This window comes from Mytilus edulis, chromosome 5 (genome assembly GCF_963676685.1).
Source record: "Mytilus edulis chromosome 5, xbMytEdul2.2, whole genome shotgun sequence".
NCBI classification, from domain to species: domain Eukaryota; kingdom Metazoa; phylum Mollusca; class Bivalvia; order Mytilida; family Mytilidae; genus Mytilus; species Mytilus edulis.
The window spans coordinates 282,355-299,495 of record NC_092348.1 but is presented as its reverse complement, the minus strand read 5'-3'; the positions used below and the strand labels follow the sequence as shown (position 1 = coordinate 299,495).

The window sequence follows — 17,141 nt, the reverse complement described above, 5'->3', positions numbered from 1 at the left end:
CTATAAATGGATAAATGAGAAGTGAGGAGAATGTCAGTAAGAGAGCAGCACAATCAAATAGAGACATACTTTGCAGGTGAAAACTATTTTGATGAGTTCAAGTTCACTGGGATGCTTAGCAAGGTCAGATAATCTGAAATCGATGGTTGAGGGGACAAAATCCTAATGGAAATGAAATGTGACAATGCTAATACAACTGCATACCAATGCAATAGTTATTACTGACTGACTAATCACAAACTAATAACCTGTTGACATCGATGGAAACAGCATGCTTATTCTATTTTTCAAAAATCATATTTTGGAATGGAAAGTTCACATGTATGATTTTTTGGGGGCAAAAGATCAACCGTATAGGATTGTGTGGTATTTTTTCAACATTTATATGTTCCAAACTTTATAAACTAAAATTTCAAACTATTCCTAGCTAAAACAAAATTCTCACTGCAAACTAAATGGCAAATTGAAAGAGTTGTTTTGTTTTATAAAAAAAAGAATGACCAACGTAAATACAAGCATTGTCTTAGGGAGGGATACATCTTACTGTGTAAAAAATCACTCTTATTCACACAAAATAATCTATGAAATTAACATCATCAAGACGATTGATTTTTTGCCTGAATGACAACACGTTTGGAGGACTTGCCTGACTGACAACACGTTTGGGGGACTTGCCTGACTGACAACACGTTTGGGGGACTTGCCAGACTGACAACACGTTTGGGGGACTTGCCTGACTGACAACACGTTTGGGGGACTTGCCTGACTGACAACACGTTTCGGGACTTGCCTTACTGACAACACGTTTCGGGACTTGCCTGACTGACAACACGTTTCGGGACTTGCCTGACTGACAACACGTTTGGGGGACTTGCCTGACTGACAACACGTTTGGAGGACTTGCCTGATTGATAACACGTTTGGGGGACTTGCCTGACTGACAACACGTTTGTCGACGTGCTTTTCAAAAAACAATTGGCATTCGCATGAAAACCGACTGCGCTTCTCTTCTTGGCTACTTTTCCTTTATTCAAATGAGGTAACTTCATACAGAAGCTGCTTCGCAAGAAAAGAAATAAGTTTAAAAAACATCAACCTTTGACTTCATATAATTTCGCTGTTAACATGACATCCTTTCACTAAATAAGTTTAAGTTTAGTGACTGTTGAAAGCATCTATTCCGTCGAATCTGATACATCAGATACAGATAAGTCTGCCTTAAATCTTGACTTACACATAGAAATTGACAATGAGGTTCGGTTGAAAACAAATCTTTAAAAGATGATTTCAGCTTCCTAATTGTGCACTTTCAATTTCTATGTAGTAACATTCCAGCTAGTAAAGCACATGACTTATTTTTTGACATGATAGAACGTTTGTATTTAAGAATTGAATGCTTCTTTTTGTAAATTTATTGGGGTGTAAAAGCGTTGACCGAAGTACATTTTGTATGAAGCGCGGAAGCGCTTCATTCTAAAAATGTGCGCACGGTCAACGCTTTTACAACGCTATAAAGTTACAAAAAGAAGCATTCAATACTTATAATTACATTTTTTAGCTATGATCATGAAAATACGAATTTTATATATTTTTTAATTTAATTCATCTGTGCACTTTATTGTTGGACCACGTGTTATCATGAATGAAAAGTTGTATTGAGCAATGCAACTGCTTACGGAATAACACGTGATGTGCAGTTAGCCAATCAGAATAAAGCATTGTAATGAAACATACATCTAATGTAATTATTTTATTTTGAATCTCAATCAATTATTTTGAAAGGTTTCCAGTCCCTTAAATAACAATTCCGAAATTCCTGTTATAATCTTCTAATAAAAATAATAGAAATTTGTTTTAGAAGTTGCTAATGGACAATTTTGAGTAAATTCTGTAGCACAAATATGTGTTGCTTAAATATTCAATTAATCATGCTTTACTCTATTTAGAAGTCAAGATTTCTAAATAGTTTTGCATTCATGAATTGTTTATAAGTCCTATGTACATCACAACATGTACATGTAGCTCCTCTTTTAACCGTCCAATGACCGAAAACCGAGAAAAAAATTCTGCATAAAAGGGTCCCAAAAATTTTTCGCCTCGCTTCGCTCGGCGGTAGTTGCTTGCAGACCGTTTCTTTCTAGCTACGCCCCTGTTCGCATAGTATACAAATCCTTGGTTTGAACTGTTCACAAGTAGACAAAATTAAGATAGTATTTTTTGCTCACACCATTTTTCAATTTTTGTATTGGATAAGTAAATTTTCTTTGTTAACAGTTCCACAACTTGTGTTCACAAAATGATTTAAACACAAATTTCCATCAATTTTACATATTTTAAATTATTATTTGATGAGTTTTAATATAAATAACATATTTTATTAGTGATTTTATTCCCGGTCTCTTTGGGAGAGTTATCTTATTGGCAATCATATCACATCTTCTTTTTTAAATTTAGGATGAAACTGGGCCTGTAGTTTTGCATTGGTAAAATTCGATTTTTTTTCTTTTGCTCATACATGTATTTAAACGTATGTTAATCGCAGTAATAAAATAAAATAGTTGAAGTACTCAGTAGTTATATGAAAGTTGCACGAGATTTGAATTTGAACTTTCAAGTATGAAACCGTGACAATTCAAATTCAGCGCCCTCAAAGCCTATAATGATTTTACCGATTACATATTTAATTTGAACTATGTACAATTAGTTTGTTCAATTCTAATATAAAACGTAGTTATATTTTTGACTTGTGTTTTGTTTCAAAGATTTTAAATGTACAATTAAAATATCAAACTTATTTTATTACCTTTAATTCAAAACTAATAGTTATTTTCTAATATTTAGTCGGGTTTTTAATTAAAGTTGTTGGTTTAATTTGATACAATATTTTAATTTTTTCATTAGTTATTTTCTTTTACGCCAATACTTGGGACAGCGGTTAGGACATCCTAGCTGAGATCATCCTCAAATAGCTTCGATGTGCATATGCTGAGACATGTCGTAAGTCGGTCCTAATTTTATCATAATTTCTGTCTTAGAACACCTTATAGGACCGATCTTAATAGGACAGTTTCGATAAACATGCCCCAGTTCTCATAATGTTATTATGTAGCAAATATATTTTTATTTAAATGAATAAATTTCCTTTATTTACTTGCATTTATATTTTAGACATTAAGCACACATTTTTCAGGATTTAAGACTAATGCCTGACACCATTTAGGCAATATACTTACTGCCTAGGAGTAAGCTTATTGCCTAGGATTTAAGCTTAATGTCTAATTTCACCTATTGCCGCTAACATATACATCAATAACTCGATTTCAGGGAAAATCCTAAAATATTTTTTGCACCACCATAATTCGATTTCAGGAATTCCACAGTTTGATTTAAAAAAAAAAACGTTAATTATTACAGAATATCGCCCTTCAATCAAGATGTGTGAGATCCTGAAACGAAAATAACACATGAGTATACAGAAGCAAACGACAGCATTCATGATACAGACACTTGACTTGGGGTAGGTGAATACAGAATGTGAAAAGGGTTAACATAAAAATAAGAACATGGGATACGATTGACCAGGTATACGATTGCCATGAGACCTCTCCACCACAGAACAAATCATCGGATGTAGAACGTTCTCAACTGGTCATGGAACGGCCTTTAACAATGAGCAAAATCCATTTTAAAACTATGATATATTTTAGCAAATTAGTAATGTTGTTATCGATTTTAATTTAGACCTTTGTTTACATTAATTTAAAGTCGGCCTGCTTGGTAAAAAGCCTTCCCTCATGTTTTCCCCATAAATAAGCCAAAGTTGTCGAAGAGGCACTAGCTAGGATATATATGCAAGATAAAAAATAGGTAGATTTTTTTTTTCGAGTCTCATTAATGAAAGTGAAACGGAAATAATAATTTGCTTTTAGCAGCCAGTTCAATTTTGTCAAAAATAAGCTAAGAAACATTGATGATGAATAACTCACTTGCAAGTGAATAATTCGACCTCATTGAATCCGTAGTAATGTTTACTTCAATTTAAGCCCTTAACTAGAGTTGAATAACGCATGCATTGTGCGTGCTCAATTATTTATAGGAAAACGAACATTGAATGTGAATCAAAGGTAAATCATTTGATTGACTAATTCGATCCAAAAAACTAAGTCTAGACAAAAAAACACACGAAAGAAGCTTCATATATTATCGCGCTCATGCCCTGTAAATTGTTATTTTTTTTACTTTTTATAAATCAAATATGAGAATTTAAGTCAAATCGGTGAACATGAATTTGACCGTCTGAGCTAGTGCCCCTTTAGCCCATTCTGAGGGGGGCACTAAATATACTGAAGTAGTTTATTTGGCAAAGGTAGAATATATAGAATAGGTAGCAGGTAACATGTAACTGAGGTACTTGTGTTGGAGACCGAACATTTTTTTTTGCCTCCCCCCTTTTTTTTTTATCTTTTAATTTTTATTTTTATATACATTTTAATTATTTTTGCATTTTCTGTATCATAAGAACATAAATATACTACAACTTACTTGTATTTGATATTTACTATCAGAGGAAAAACAATCGCCCTGTCCCCCTGCAAGTACAGGTATATGCAAGCCACACCGCGGATACATACTTACGATACATCTGCGAAAGATACACAGGCACTTGTCTCAGACCCAACTATAAAATATATTCTATACCTTATTATAACTTGTTATAGTAAGGTATATAGGAATTTTTTTTTCTGAGACAAGTGCCTGTGGAAAGATACCACAGGAAAAGTCAAAGTCATAAATCGGCTACCCAAGATAGCTTTTTATAGACCGTATAGCAGAGACATATATATACATTATATAATACATATAATGTATTATATGTCTCTGATTATAGGCATGATTCTTCTTATGGTATCCAGTTATCCATCAGATTTTTGATGGTTACTAACTGCTTAAATCTTATTATTCGATAAAATTTAGTCACTTTTTCTTATATATAATTTTAGAAATGTATTTGAATCATTTATTTTTAATATAAAGCGACAATTGGAGATGAGATCAGGATTGCTAGTACACAATTTGGCAAGATCAAAATGTCTGCTCCCATGAACTATTTTTGGAACTGAAGTTATTAGACGTTAGAGGTCTACCAACATCTATGAACTAACATGTGTAAGGTTTAAATGGATCACAGATTAACAGAAATCAAGTCCAATAACAACTAACCTTCAAATTTCTTCACAAAATACAGGAATAGTCTTAAAACATATGAGTAAAATTAGTTTCGTTTTATACCTAAAGGCTAGGTTTAGATCCTGTTTAGCTGTTTCCGATATGTAAAGCAAAATTATATCCGGATGAAATTTGATCCGGAGGAAAAAATGTTGCAGTAGTTGTTGTTATTTTTTTATCTGGAGGAAAATATTTCCCTGGGATATTTTTTCCTTTGCCGTGAAATTCTATCTGGGTAGTTAACTTATTGAATAGTTATTAGAAAAAACTTATCGTTTAAAAAATGGCAGTGTCTGCGCGTACCCGCATGTGGGTACGAATAGTCAAATTGCCTTTCTAGGCTGCACGTACCCACATCCGGTTTTATAATAAAATGCCATCAAATCGGGAATGAAACGTGAAATATATACGGAATTTGTTGCAATTAGTGAATAAATTGATTAAAACTACTCAGAATTTTTATAAATATACACACATATATATAGGCAAGTGAAGAGTTTTTTCTCAGTTAGTAAAATGGAAGAGAGTGATATTATAACTGTAGGGAAGACATTTCAGACTTATAATGAATTAGAAAGATTTGTACAGAACTATCAGGCGTTTAATTTCATACCATTGATAAAAACGTAAACCTCCAGCGCATTAAAATATATGTTACCACTGAAGCCTGGAAACAACTAAAAGTTAAGATCACGGAAAGAAGGGGAAACATGCGACTGGATATATGTATAAAGTGTAAAAAAAACCTACACGATCATGACTCGTTGGCATGTGATTGCTGTTTAGACTGGCAACATTTGAAATGTGCAGGGTTGAAATCTGTGCCAAAACAATCATATTGGATATGTAAAATTTGTTCGAAATCTTAACTAGTCAGTTACATGAATCTTTTATAATTGGTTTAAATTGATTTATTACTTGCTTCTTTAATTTTTATAAACTCAAGCTTTAATTTTAGTAGTTTTATATATTTTAAAATTTCAGTTCCTGTTTTACATTTTACTAAAAGATTATTTTAAAATATCATATGGGTATATTTTTAAATTATTGAAATGTTATTCTTTAAATTTTCATTTAAATTTTATAATAGTATTAATTTCTATCATGTTTTTCTTTTACAGGGACTGTACAGTTTCATTTTACATCATTGTGCATTTAATTTTGCAATGTTTATTATGTATCATTATTTAATAAATACAATTTGAAAATATTATTTTTCATACTTTTCACTCTTTCTACACGAAATCCCCATATTATCGATAATTTCCGTATATATTTCACGTTTCATTCTCGATCCGATGGCATTTTAAAAGAAAACCGGATGTGGGTACGTGCAGCCTAGAACGGCAATTTGACTATTCGTACCCACATGCGGGTACGCGCAGACACTGCCTTAAAAAATACCATGAAATAATAAAAGTGTATTTGAAATGAAGCAAAATTGTTAAAAAAGATGTATTATAATGGGAAATATTTCACAAATTATCCTTGAAAAAATTTCCTGAAATATTCAAGTCAATGTCATACTTTCAAAATGAAAATTATCATGAAACATAGGGAAGAAAACCAGAAGTAATTTTAAAGATCGAAATTGCGAAAATAATATGATTAAATAAGGTTAGTGAAATACATGTAAAAGTGAGTTGTTTTCAGATCTCAGTACAAATATGAATTTAAAAGTAAGGTAGAAATATAGTTGCATTACTACAGTTAACTGAGTGAGTAATAGAAGAATTTGATTATGATGATATTTTTAACTATATAAATAGTTTTGTCTGGGGACAGAGATGTAGTTGTTGATTATATGGAAATCAGATAAATCATAGCATAACAATAAATATTGGAACAAAAGCACGCATGTTTAACAGCTGGATAGTTTTTACCTGTGAAATGTTATCTGTCTTATTAGATCAAGATGTAAGTCATCTTTTTATATAAATGAATATATATTTTCAAGGAAAAATTTCACTATAAAATAGATTCAGAAAATATATTATATTAATATCTTTAAAATAATAATTGCTCATAATTACCTCCCTTTGATAAATTATGCAAATTTGGTCTACCTTTGTGAAGCATTTTATAATTATAGTCAGCATGCGCGTAGCTACGTTTACGTCAAAACGCCCGGGCGTACACATGAATTTTGAAAATAAAACAAACAATCGACATAGAATAAGAAAAACTGGTCAAAAGCACATCAGCCTTGTGCTTCTTTTTTTTCAATGGATTGTGATTTTGAAAAAAAAGGGACTAAATTTACTCAAATATATTTGTTCGAATCTTTTGTAAAAGTCTGAATCTACTATAAATTCGACGTACTTTTTCTTATATTTAAAGCAATTCCCTATCTGCTCAGATTCGATATGCTGTTTGTTTTATTTGTCGAGCCTGTGATTTATGTCCCAAAAGCGAGACAAAGCGGCGTCAATATTTAGGTTCCGAATGTGGATAAAGTCTTGAATGACTCTCCGTGAAATTTTACGAAAGTTGGACATAAACTGTTTATGATCAAAAGAGTATTCAGAGCAATATAAAAATGCAATTATATCTTTAATTTTCCCGCATTTTAAGGACAAAATGTATTTCTTTCTGCAATTGATAAGTGGTCGCAGTTTGGGCTTACATTTTGTTATTTCTTAATTACATTAACTGCTTGTCGAACCTTTATCGAATTTCATGAAAATGCCGAAGAAGCTTTTTCTATGACTAATGTCTAAAGCTAAAATTTTGAAAGCATTTTTTTTCGTTCATTTTTCTGTTCTTTTCTGATAGACAGATAGCCGGACTCTTCTTTACGCAATTAATTGTTTTATATGCTCAATTTATAAACCTTCATAGATTGTCGTGAAATATTCCAGATCAAGAAAAAAATATCAAAAGAAAATTTTTGATTTTTTTTAAATCCCTTTAAAGGAATGATAAATTGATTCACTTTTTGTGGGAAGAAATCCTAGGTGTTCAAGATTTTTTTTTATATTGCACCTCTTAGAAATATTTTTTTTCGTGTTCATTAAAAGGTGCTTTTGTCGATTGTATGCTCACGCACGGCACCCTTTAAACTTATTTAAAAGTAATATTGGTTTCGACGTTTTCTCTAAAACCAATGACCATTAGGCTAGCTTCCAGTTTAACACGATGAATAAGTTAACATATTACAAAATTTAACCAAAACAAACAAACCATTTAGATTCAAAAGTATGTTGCTATCAATGATTTTTGACTGACAGGAATTATTTACGGTATCTCATTCTCGATAGCTTTCGGGGGCTTCGTCCCTTTCGAACCCACTACCAGCAGGTGCTTTAACATTGAGCGGTTGGCATCCCTCATATCCCTCGCCAAGGTTCGGGCGTACACGTAAAAATGACCCAGCTACGCCACTGGTCAGGGTTATATTGATTGTGAGTAACTTATATAGTAGTTAATGGGACTCTATTTCACACGGTTCTGTGAATTATAGGACGGCAAATATATACTGGTAAATACTATCCACATAACACAGATAGATTTTCACTCCTCTGGAAAAAATCAACCTGTGAAACACCATGCCTGGAAAAAAATTACCGGGACAAATTATCCTCAGGATAAAATATCACAGAGGAAGAAATGTCTGGTAGATGCTGTAGTTGTTTTAACAGTCGCTTGTGGTATTTAGTCTTAATTTTTTTTTGGGGGGGGGGGGATTTCGAACTTTTAACAGGACTCCAGGATCAGGTGTTTTTAAGCTCGAGATTTCGGGATTTATGCTTTAGGGATCCTGACTTTTTTTGAATTTCAGGAAGTCATTAGATATAGGAAGATGTGGTGTGAGTGCCAATGAGACAACTCTCCATACAAATAACAATTTAAAAAGTAAACCATTATAGGTTAAAGTACGGCCTTCAACACGGAGCCTTGGCTTGTCAGGATTTCAATTTCTTTGAATTTGGGAATTCGGGGAGCCACTGCTGGAGCTCGGGGGGTATAAAGTTTGACCCTTGCCCGTCTGTACGTATGTCCATCCGTATGTTCCAAAGTTGGTTTCTGTTCTCTAACTTTAGTTCATAGAAGAATTACGAATTTGCCGGTATTTGAAAGGCAGAAAAATGATGAGATTTTGCATGTCAAAAACATTTGATTTTTTTTCCGTTCTCTAACTTTTACCATTCTATAGTTATGCTTTTTTTTTCACAAATTTATGGAAAAATTAATGAATTTTTTATTTTTGTTCTCTAACTTTAGATTGTCTCAACCTAATGTTGTGAGACTTATACACAATACTTATTACCACAAAACTCAGATGAAGTACAAATTTGGATAGCGTCAAACTTATTAATATATTTCTTTTATAGATACTCACTAAACCATCAGATTGGTGATAGGATCGTTGAGCAAAAAAATTATAGTTGTTCAGTTTTGTCCCTTTATAACTTTATATGATAAGCAAGCGGGGCCATCACCTGTGTCCCATGGACACATTCCCACTTATTTAAAAAATGTAATAAAAAATAAGGGTCATCATACTTTTTTCAAGATGCAGCAGGAACATACATTGTGTATATTGATGGGACTTGACACTACCTACATGTACCGGTAGTTGTAGCAGTTATCTGTCATGTCTACAGAGCTCATGTTGAATCTATGTTTGAGTGACATCTTATTGATATAATCAGAAATTATTAGGATAATAGCGTGCATATTTTAAACTCATGTCTGTTTCCATATCGTATCTTTAATAATTATGACCTGATGATAATATAGTAAGTAAGTAAGTCAATTTATTTAGAGTCCGGCATTTTATGTACTAATCAACACAGTCAACATGAGCTCTGTAGATATGATAGATAACTGCTACAACTACATGTAGGTGGAATCAGCACCATATTTTTATTACCCTGTTTGCATTCTGTATCATTCTGTGATGAAATGAATTGGATTATGACAAATTTGAAGTGACAGATTACAAATTTGATACACTTAAAAAAAATTTGGTCGTACATGTGTATTGGTATCATGTTGTTGTTGTCGTCAGCATCGTCCGAAGACAAGTGATTTCCAAATAATTACTTTAGTATAAGTAAATAGAAATTAATAAAATTTTTGCAAAAATGATTAGAAAAACCACATCTACAAATAAACCAACACTGATGAAAGGATCTGATGACCTTGGGCTTATTGGAGTAGATACAAATGTACCTAATATCTTAAAAATACTCATAGACTTCAATAATCAACAATGATCAGTAGTACTAGATTTAGAACTGAGTAAAGCATAGCCAAAATTGTCAGTAGTCTTCTTATTTCATTTATTTGGAGTTAGTGCTCTTGAATGATGATTTAAGAATATTTTATGTTTTTGCCTGTTATCTTGAATATTATAAAAGATAGACAGACACTTTGACAATAAATGAAAATGAAAATGAAAAATAAGAAGACTCAAGCATTAATTTATTTTTTTATTTTTCAGGATTTGCTGTCTAAATGATTTAAAACAAGAAATGGGTTCATCTAGAAATACAAGGAAGAGACAGAAAGTTGGTAGAAATAAACTTGAAGATCTTAAGGACAAAGATAGTAATGGTGGAACAGAGGTAAAGACAATTTCATTTACACATAACGACAGCTTAGAAGAAAACTTATCTCAGAATACACAAAGTTATGATGAGGATCTAGACCAGTATGAAGAAAACTATGATTACTATGACAGTTACTATGGTTATGAGGAAGACTGTGGGGAAACTCAAACTTTTGGCATGGGTGTTGAACCAGAAACTCTGGAAGTTTTAAAACACATGATCCTTGATTTAATATCTGACACTAGAAAGTCTGAGATGATATCCTGTGATGCTGAACGATATTTGGCATCCATATTAGGCATCTGTGATATAGAACAAAGAAAAGAGTTGATGAAAGTGAGAAATAAGAACCATAACCCACTATCTTTGGCTTGTAAGTTAAAAAATGCTGACTTAGTCAAGTTTTTAGTGGAGCATTGTGATGCTAATGTTGATGGTGAATCAGATGACCTGAAGGGCAAGCCTTTGTTTTGTGCAGTAGCAAATGGGGATGAAGATGTTATCCATTATTTACTTGAATGTAATGCTGATGTTGGTATTGACATTGGGAAGAACTGTAATTGTCTAATGCTTGCCATGATGGTATTCCCACCAGAAGTATTTCCAGTATTTGGATATAAACACCCTGAAGATTCTGATAACCAAACTAAGCTAGGTGAGGAGTTAAAGGAGGCAGTGGATAAGGGAATCTGTCATAAAGTGGAGATTGTTAAAATGTTGGTAGATAAAGGGGCTGTGGAGAAATGTTCCGAGAGACAACTTTTTGATATCTTGACTGCTGCTTTTGATGAAACAAAAGATTTTTATAAAACCTCACTTCAATTTTTGCTTGATAGAGTTCCAGTTGATTTTGGTAATGTTAGAAATATAGAAGGTTTGTCAGTATTTGGATTTGAGATGATTCACAGAGGAAGCTCAATATCAGGTTATCTAGAACCTTATCTAGAGAATATAAACAATGTAAATGATGCTAATCTACTTAGATTTCAGTCGGCCATTGAAAACTGTGATAGCACTGAAGAACATGTTGATTGTGTTTTAGGATCATTTAGTATTGATAAAGATAAGAATGAGATTGTCCAGTGTGAGAAATCAGATGAAAAGTTAGAGGCTAAGTATGTTCACCCTATTCTGTATCTAGCCTCCTCTGGGGACACCATGTTATATCATAAGTGTTTACTGATGCCAGATATACCTCTCCAAGTTAAGATAGAAAGTCTGGAAGTGTTTGGGACATACTGCTGTACTTCTAATTACTTCGCTGATGCTGTGCAATGTTGGAAAGCTGCTGATGAAATAAGGAGACAAAAATGTGTCCGTGTCACCAGAAATAAAATGTACAAGACAACAACAAATGATGCAGAAAGTATGTCAAAATGGGAAACCGAGGAACGTGCACGTGAAGAAGCCCGATCTCAGTTTTTGACCTCTTTAAATCCAATTATGCCAACATTAATTATAGATCTTCTAGACACTGTGTCAAATTATTTCTCTCATGTAACCAAGAAAACTGTTCAGCTGGTGAAACATATATTTAATGAAGAAGTTAAAAAGGGAGAGGTTCCTGATTTGAGTGACATATGTACCCATTCGTCTTTTGGATGGCACCTTGGTAAAAACCAGGCAGGAAAGACAATAGACACACGCTTGGCAATCCTACTTAAAAGTGCTCAGATTCATGAGAGTTTGATTGGTTATGGAGATTTCAGAACATTTTTGGCGTACAAGAACCTAGCTGAAGAACTTGATAAGGAAGATAGAGTTAGACAATTGGCTACATTCATAACTTATAGTTTTCCATATTTCATTCAATTTCTACCAAATGAAGAAATTTTAGACAAAAAATATTTCTGTAAATGGTTTATTTTAAAACTTGTTGACATAGTTACTAATGAGAATCACCGTTCACTGTTGTCTTTTGAAACTTTAATGTCAATATGGAAATGTTTCTTCTTAGAATGTTGTGTGACTCCAAGGAGTCAAAGAAAGTTTATAGAATTTGCTTCATTGCTTGTGATGATGAAGATAATGAATAGGCAAAAGAAAACCTTTGAAGAAACAAAAAGGTTTTCCAAGTTTATGAGACAAGTTATTCAGGCTGATCTTAGGAATTTATACGGTCAAACAATACTTCATTATGCTGTACCAACTCTCTCTGATGATACTATTGATTCATGGATGCCATACTTGGAATACAAGAAAAGTTCATTGACAGATGAATTTAGTGGATCATTGGAAATGATAGAGTTATTGTTAACATTCGGAGCAGATCCTAACGCTTCTGATGATGAAGGAATGACTCCTTTACACTTTTGCTACTTTTTAATGTTAAAGGTTTCTGAGGAGCAGGGTACCAGTAACCCTCAAGACATTGTTAAAGCTCTCCTGGAAGGAGGTGCTCACCCAGACTGTGTAGATCAAACCAACCAATCAGCAATAGATAATTCACAGGATTCAGTAGTACCACTATGTCCAGTGGCTAACCGAACACTTCAATGTCTTGCCTCGGTGTCCATCCTAGATAATAATATTGAATACCATGAACATTTACCTCAACATCTAATACAGTTTGTTAAACTTCATCAAAGGAATGGGGAGCCTACTTATCAAAACTTTCCTGATCATTTATTTGGATTATCTCCTGATTGACAATTACACATATCAGAAGTCATGCTAAGTGTTTGGGATATTAAATTGATTTTTGATTTTATTTACATATTGTATACATATTTTTTTTCTAACCAACTGGTTCCTTTTTTCACACCTACTGGTTCCATTTTCTAACCAACTGGTTCACATTTTATAACCATGGTTCCATTTTTCTAACCTATTGGGTCCATTTTTCAAACCTACTGGTTCCTCCATTTTCTAAACAACTGGTTCAATTTTTATACAACCGCAAACAATTTTTGGGAGTGTTTAATGGTATGATGTTGTCTTCTGCGTCGTCTGCGTTGTCGTCGTCGTCATTGTCAGAAGACACATTTGGTTTCTGGACAATTACTTTAGTTTCATGACATGCATGAGAAGGTTTAATACCACAAAAGGAAGGTGGGGATTGATTTTGGGGATGGTGGTCTCAACTGTTATCGAATAAGGGGTCAAAAAGGGGCCCAAAACAAGCATTTTTCTACTTTTAGGATAATAACTTTTGTATAAGTATTTCAATTGCTTTGAAATTGCACCACAATGTGTAATACCACAAGTAGAAGTTTTGGATTCATTTTGGGGGTTGTGATGCCAACAGTTTAGGAATCAAGGGCCAATCAACAAAGATTTCTGTAGTTTCTGTACAATAACTTTGGTGTCAGTGTATGGATTATTCTGACATTGTACCACAAAGTTCCAAACCACAAAAGGAAGGCTTGGATTGAGTATGGGGGTTATTGCCCCATTCATACAGGAATTAGGGGCTAAAACAAGCATTTTTCTTGTTTCTGGACAATAATTTGTGTTTAAGTGCATGGATCTCTCTGAAATTGTACTACAAGGTTCCAAATACTACAATGGAAAGGCTGGAACCAATTTTAAGGCAATTGCTCCAAGGGGGGATTATCAAAGTGGTTTTTTTTTTTATAGAGGGGGGTCCAATTTATTTTCTTCAAAATTTCTCAAATTTCAAATTTTTGAAAAATTAAAAAAAAAAATCTTTAGTTGCACAGTCATGACAGTATTTGGCAATAGATTTGTAAGATCATGACATTTGTTTTGTGTCAGAAACCACAGGCGCTTGGGTGTAGGATATTTTTTTTTTTTTTTTATTAAAATATTCAATTTTCTATATTTATAATACATATCTATCACTTCTGTGCATGTCTCACCTAGTTTCGAGTGATTTAAACGACCCAGAGAAAATACCCAATTTTTGTTTCTTAGTATGGATAGTAAAATTGGTTATTTTCTCTGGTTCGTTTAAATCACTCGAAACTAGGTGAGACATGCACAGAAGTGATAGATATGTATTATAAATATAGAAAATTGAATATTTTAATAAAAAAAAAAAATATAAAAAAATATCCTACACCCAAGCGCCTGTGTCAGAAACCTATATTATGTCAAAAATTTGATTACAATTCAAATTCAGAGCTGTATCAAGCTTGCATGTTGTGTCCATACTTGCCTCAACTGTTCAGGGTTGGACCTCTGTAGTCGTATAAAGCTGCACCCTGCAAAGCACCTGGTTATAACCATGGTTCCATTTTTCTAACCTATTGGTTCCATTTTTCCAACCAACTTGTTCCATTTTTCTAACCAACTGGTTCCATTTTTCTAACCAACTGGTTCCTTTTTCCAACCAACTGGTTCCATTTTTCAAACAAACTGGTTCCAATTTTTCCAACCAACTGGTTCCATTTTTTCAACCAACTAGTTCCATTTTTCCAACCATCTAGTTCCATTTTTCCAAACAACTGGTTCCATTTTTCTAACCAACTGGTTCCATTTTCCAACCAGTTGGTTCCATTTTTCCAACCAACTGGTTCCATTTTTCTAACTTTATTCATGTATATTAACAGCTGTGACTGAACGTGTTTTGAAATGTATAAATCTGTAATTTTCATAAACTTTCTCTAGATCTTATTATTGTACAAGTAAATGTAGTTACACACTAGTTATCAGGTATCTTGACTAAAAGGTATACATTGTAAATATCCACATGTTTAATTTTTTGAAAAACCGTAGTTAATAGAAAAAGACTTATTGCAACTCAGTTACTTATTAAGTAATGGAGTTGTTGCCCTTTAATGACAATTATTTTATGGGCCATGGCATTATGTTCTGTTCGTTCGCTCATTGTCCGTCCATCTGTTCGTCCGCCTGTCTGTCCTGTTTTATGTTAAAGTTTTTGGTCGAGGTAGTTTTTGATGAAGTTGAAGTCCAATCAACTTGAAACTTTGTGCACATGTTCCTTAAGATTGATCTTTCTAATTTTAATGGCAAATTAGAGATTTTCCCCCTTTTTCACGGTCCACTGAACATAGAAAATGATAGTGCGGATAAGGCATCTGTGTACAATGGACACATTCTTGTTTTGTGTGTTTATTACCCTGAAACCCATACATGTACAGCTAAGAAAAAATAAACAACAAAGTTGATATAATAAGTCATTTCATTGGTTGTAAATACAGTGATGACCAAAATGAATATAAGGAGATGTGGTACGATTTCCAATGAGACAAGAAGCCACAGAAGTTTAAATGAAGCTTATGTAAGCAATTGAATTTGTACAGCATTCAACAGTGAGAAAAAGTGTCTACCATATAGTTGGCTACAAAAGACCACAACATGAAAAACATGAAACAATTCAATAGACAAATATCGACAATTGATTGGTAATGGAAATTTAAGGTCTGATTCTCCAATGATTTGTAAGCAAATCATTCGTCTTCAGTAATAAATACTAAAAAGCTTAAAATATATAGATATCAACATGGCATGATTATTTTGCTAGTTGAGCAATTCTGCCTCAATGAAGATATTTTTATGCCCCACCTACGATAGTAGAGCGGCATTATGTTTTCTGGTCTGTGGCTCCGTTCGTCCGTCTGTGCTTCCGTTCGTCCGTCCGTCCGTCCAGGTTAAAGTTTTTAGTCAAGGTAGTTTTTGATAAAGCTGAAGTCCAATCAACTTGAAACTTAGTACACTTGTTGCTTATTATATGATCTTTCTAATTTTAAGCCAAATTAGACTTTTGACCCGAATTTCACCGTCCACTGAACATAGAAAATGAAAGTGGGAGTTTCAGGTTAAAGTTTTTGGTCAAGTTAGTTTTTGATGAAGCTGAAGTCCAATCAACTTGAAACTTAGTAAACTTGTTGCTTATGATATGATCTTTTGAATTTTAAAGCCAAATTAGACTTTTGACCCCAATTTCACGGTCCACTAAACATAGAAAATGAAGTGGGAGTTTCAGGTTAAAGTTTTTGGTCAAGGTAGTTTTTGATAAAATTGAAGTCCAATCAACTTGAAACTTAGTACATATGTTCCCTATAGTATAATCTTTCTAATTTTAATGCCAAATTAGATTATTACCCTATTTCACGGTCCATGGAACATGGTAAAGCATAGTGCGAGTGGGGCATCCGTGTACTTTGGATACATTCTTGTTATAAAGTGATTTACAGTAGAATATGAAATATAGGAAATAATGTTATATTTGTTCTTCAGTCAATGTCTAGTCTCCTTTGTTGACAATATGCAAGTAAAATGATTTGTTTTCTTACATTGTATTTATTATTTTTGAGCCTAGTTCATAGTTTGATATGTTTAAAATGTGGGTGTGCAGAACTAAATAATTTTCTCGACTTTCCTTATCATTCTTGAAGAAATTTACTGAAAAACAATAATTTGATGAGCTAT

General features: G+C 33.0%; 1 protein-coding gene across 1 annotated transcript; it reads left to right on the top strand.

The window, feature by feature from the left end:
• The first annotated feature begins 5,068 nt into the window (after nucleotides 1-5,068).
• Nucleotides 5,069-13,494, top strand: LOC139522707 (uncharacterized). Its single transcript, XM_071316178.1, has 2 exons — nucleotides 5,069-5,166; nucleotides 10,676-13,494. The coding sequence occupies exon 2, from the start codon at nucleotides 10,707-10,709 to the stop codon at nucleotides 13,431-13,433; it is 2,727 nt and encodes a 908-aa protein (XP_071172279.1). The 5' UTR covers nucleotides 5,069-5,166; nucleotides 10,676-10,706; the 3' UTR covers nucleotides 13,434-13,494.
• Nucleotides 13,495-17,141: the final 3,647 nt, after the last annotated feature.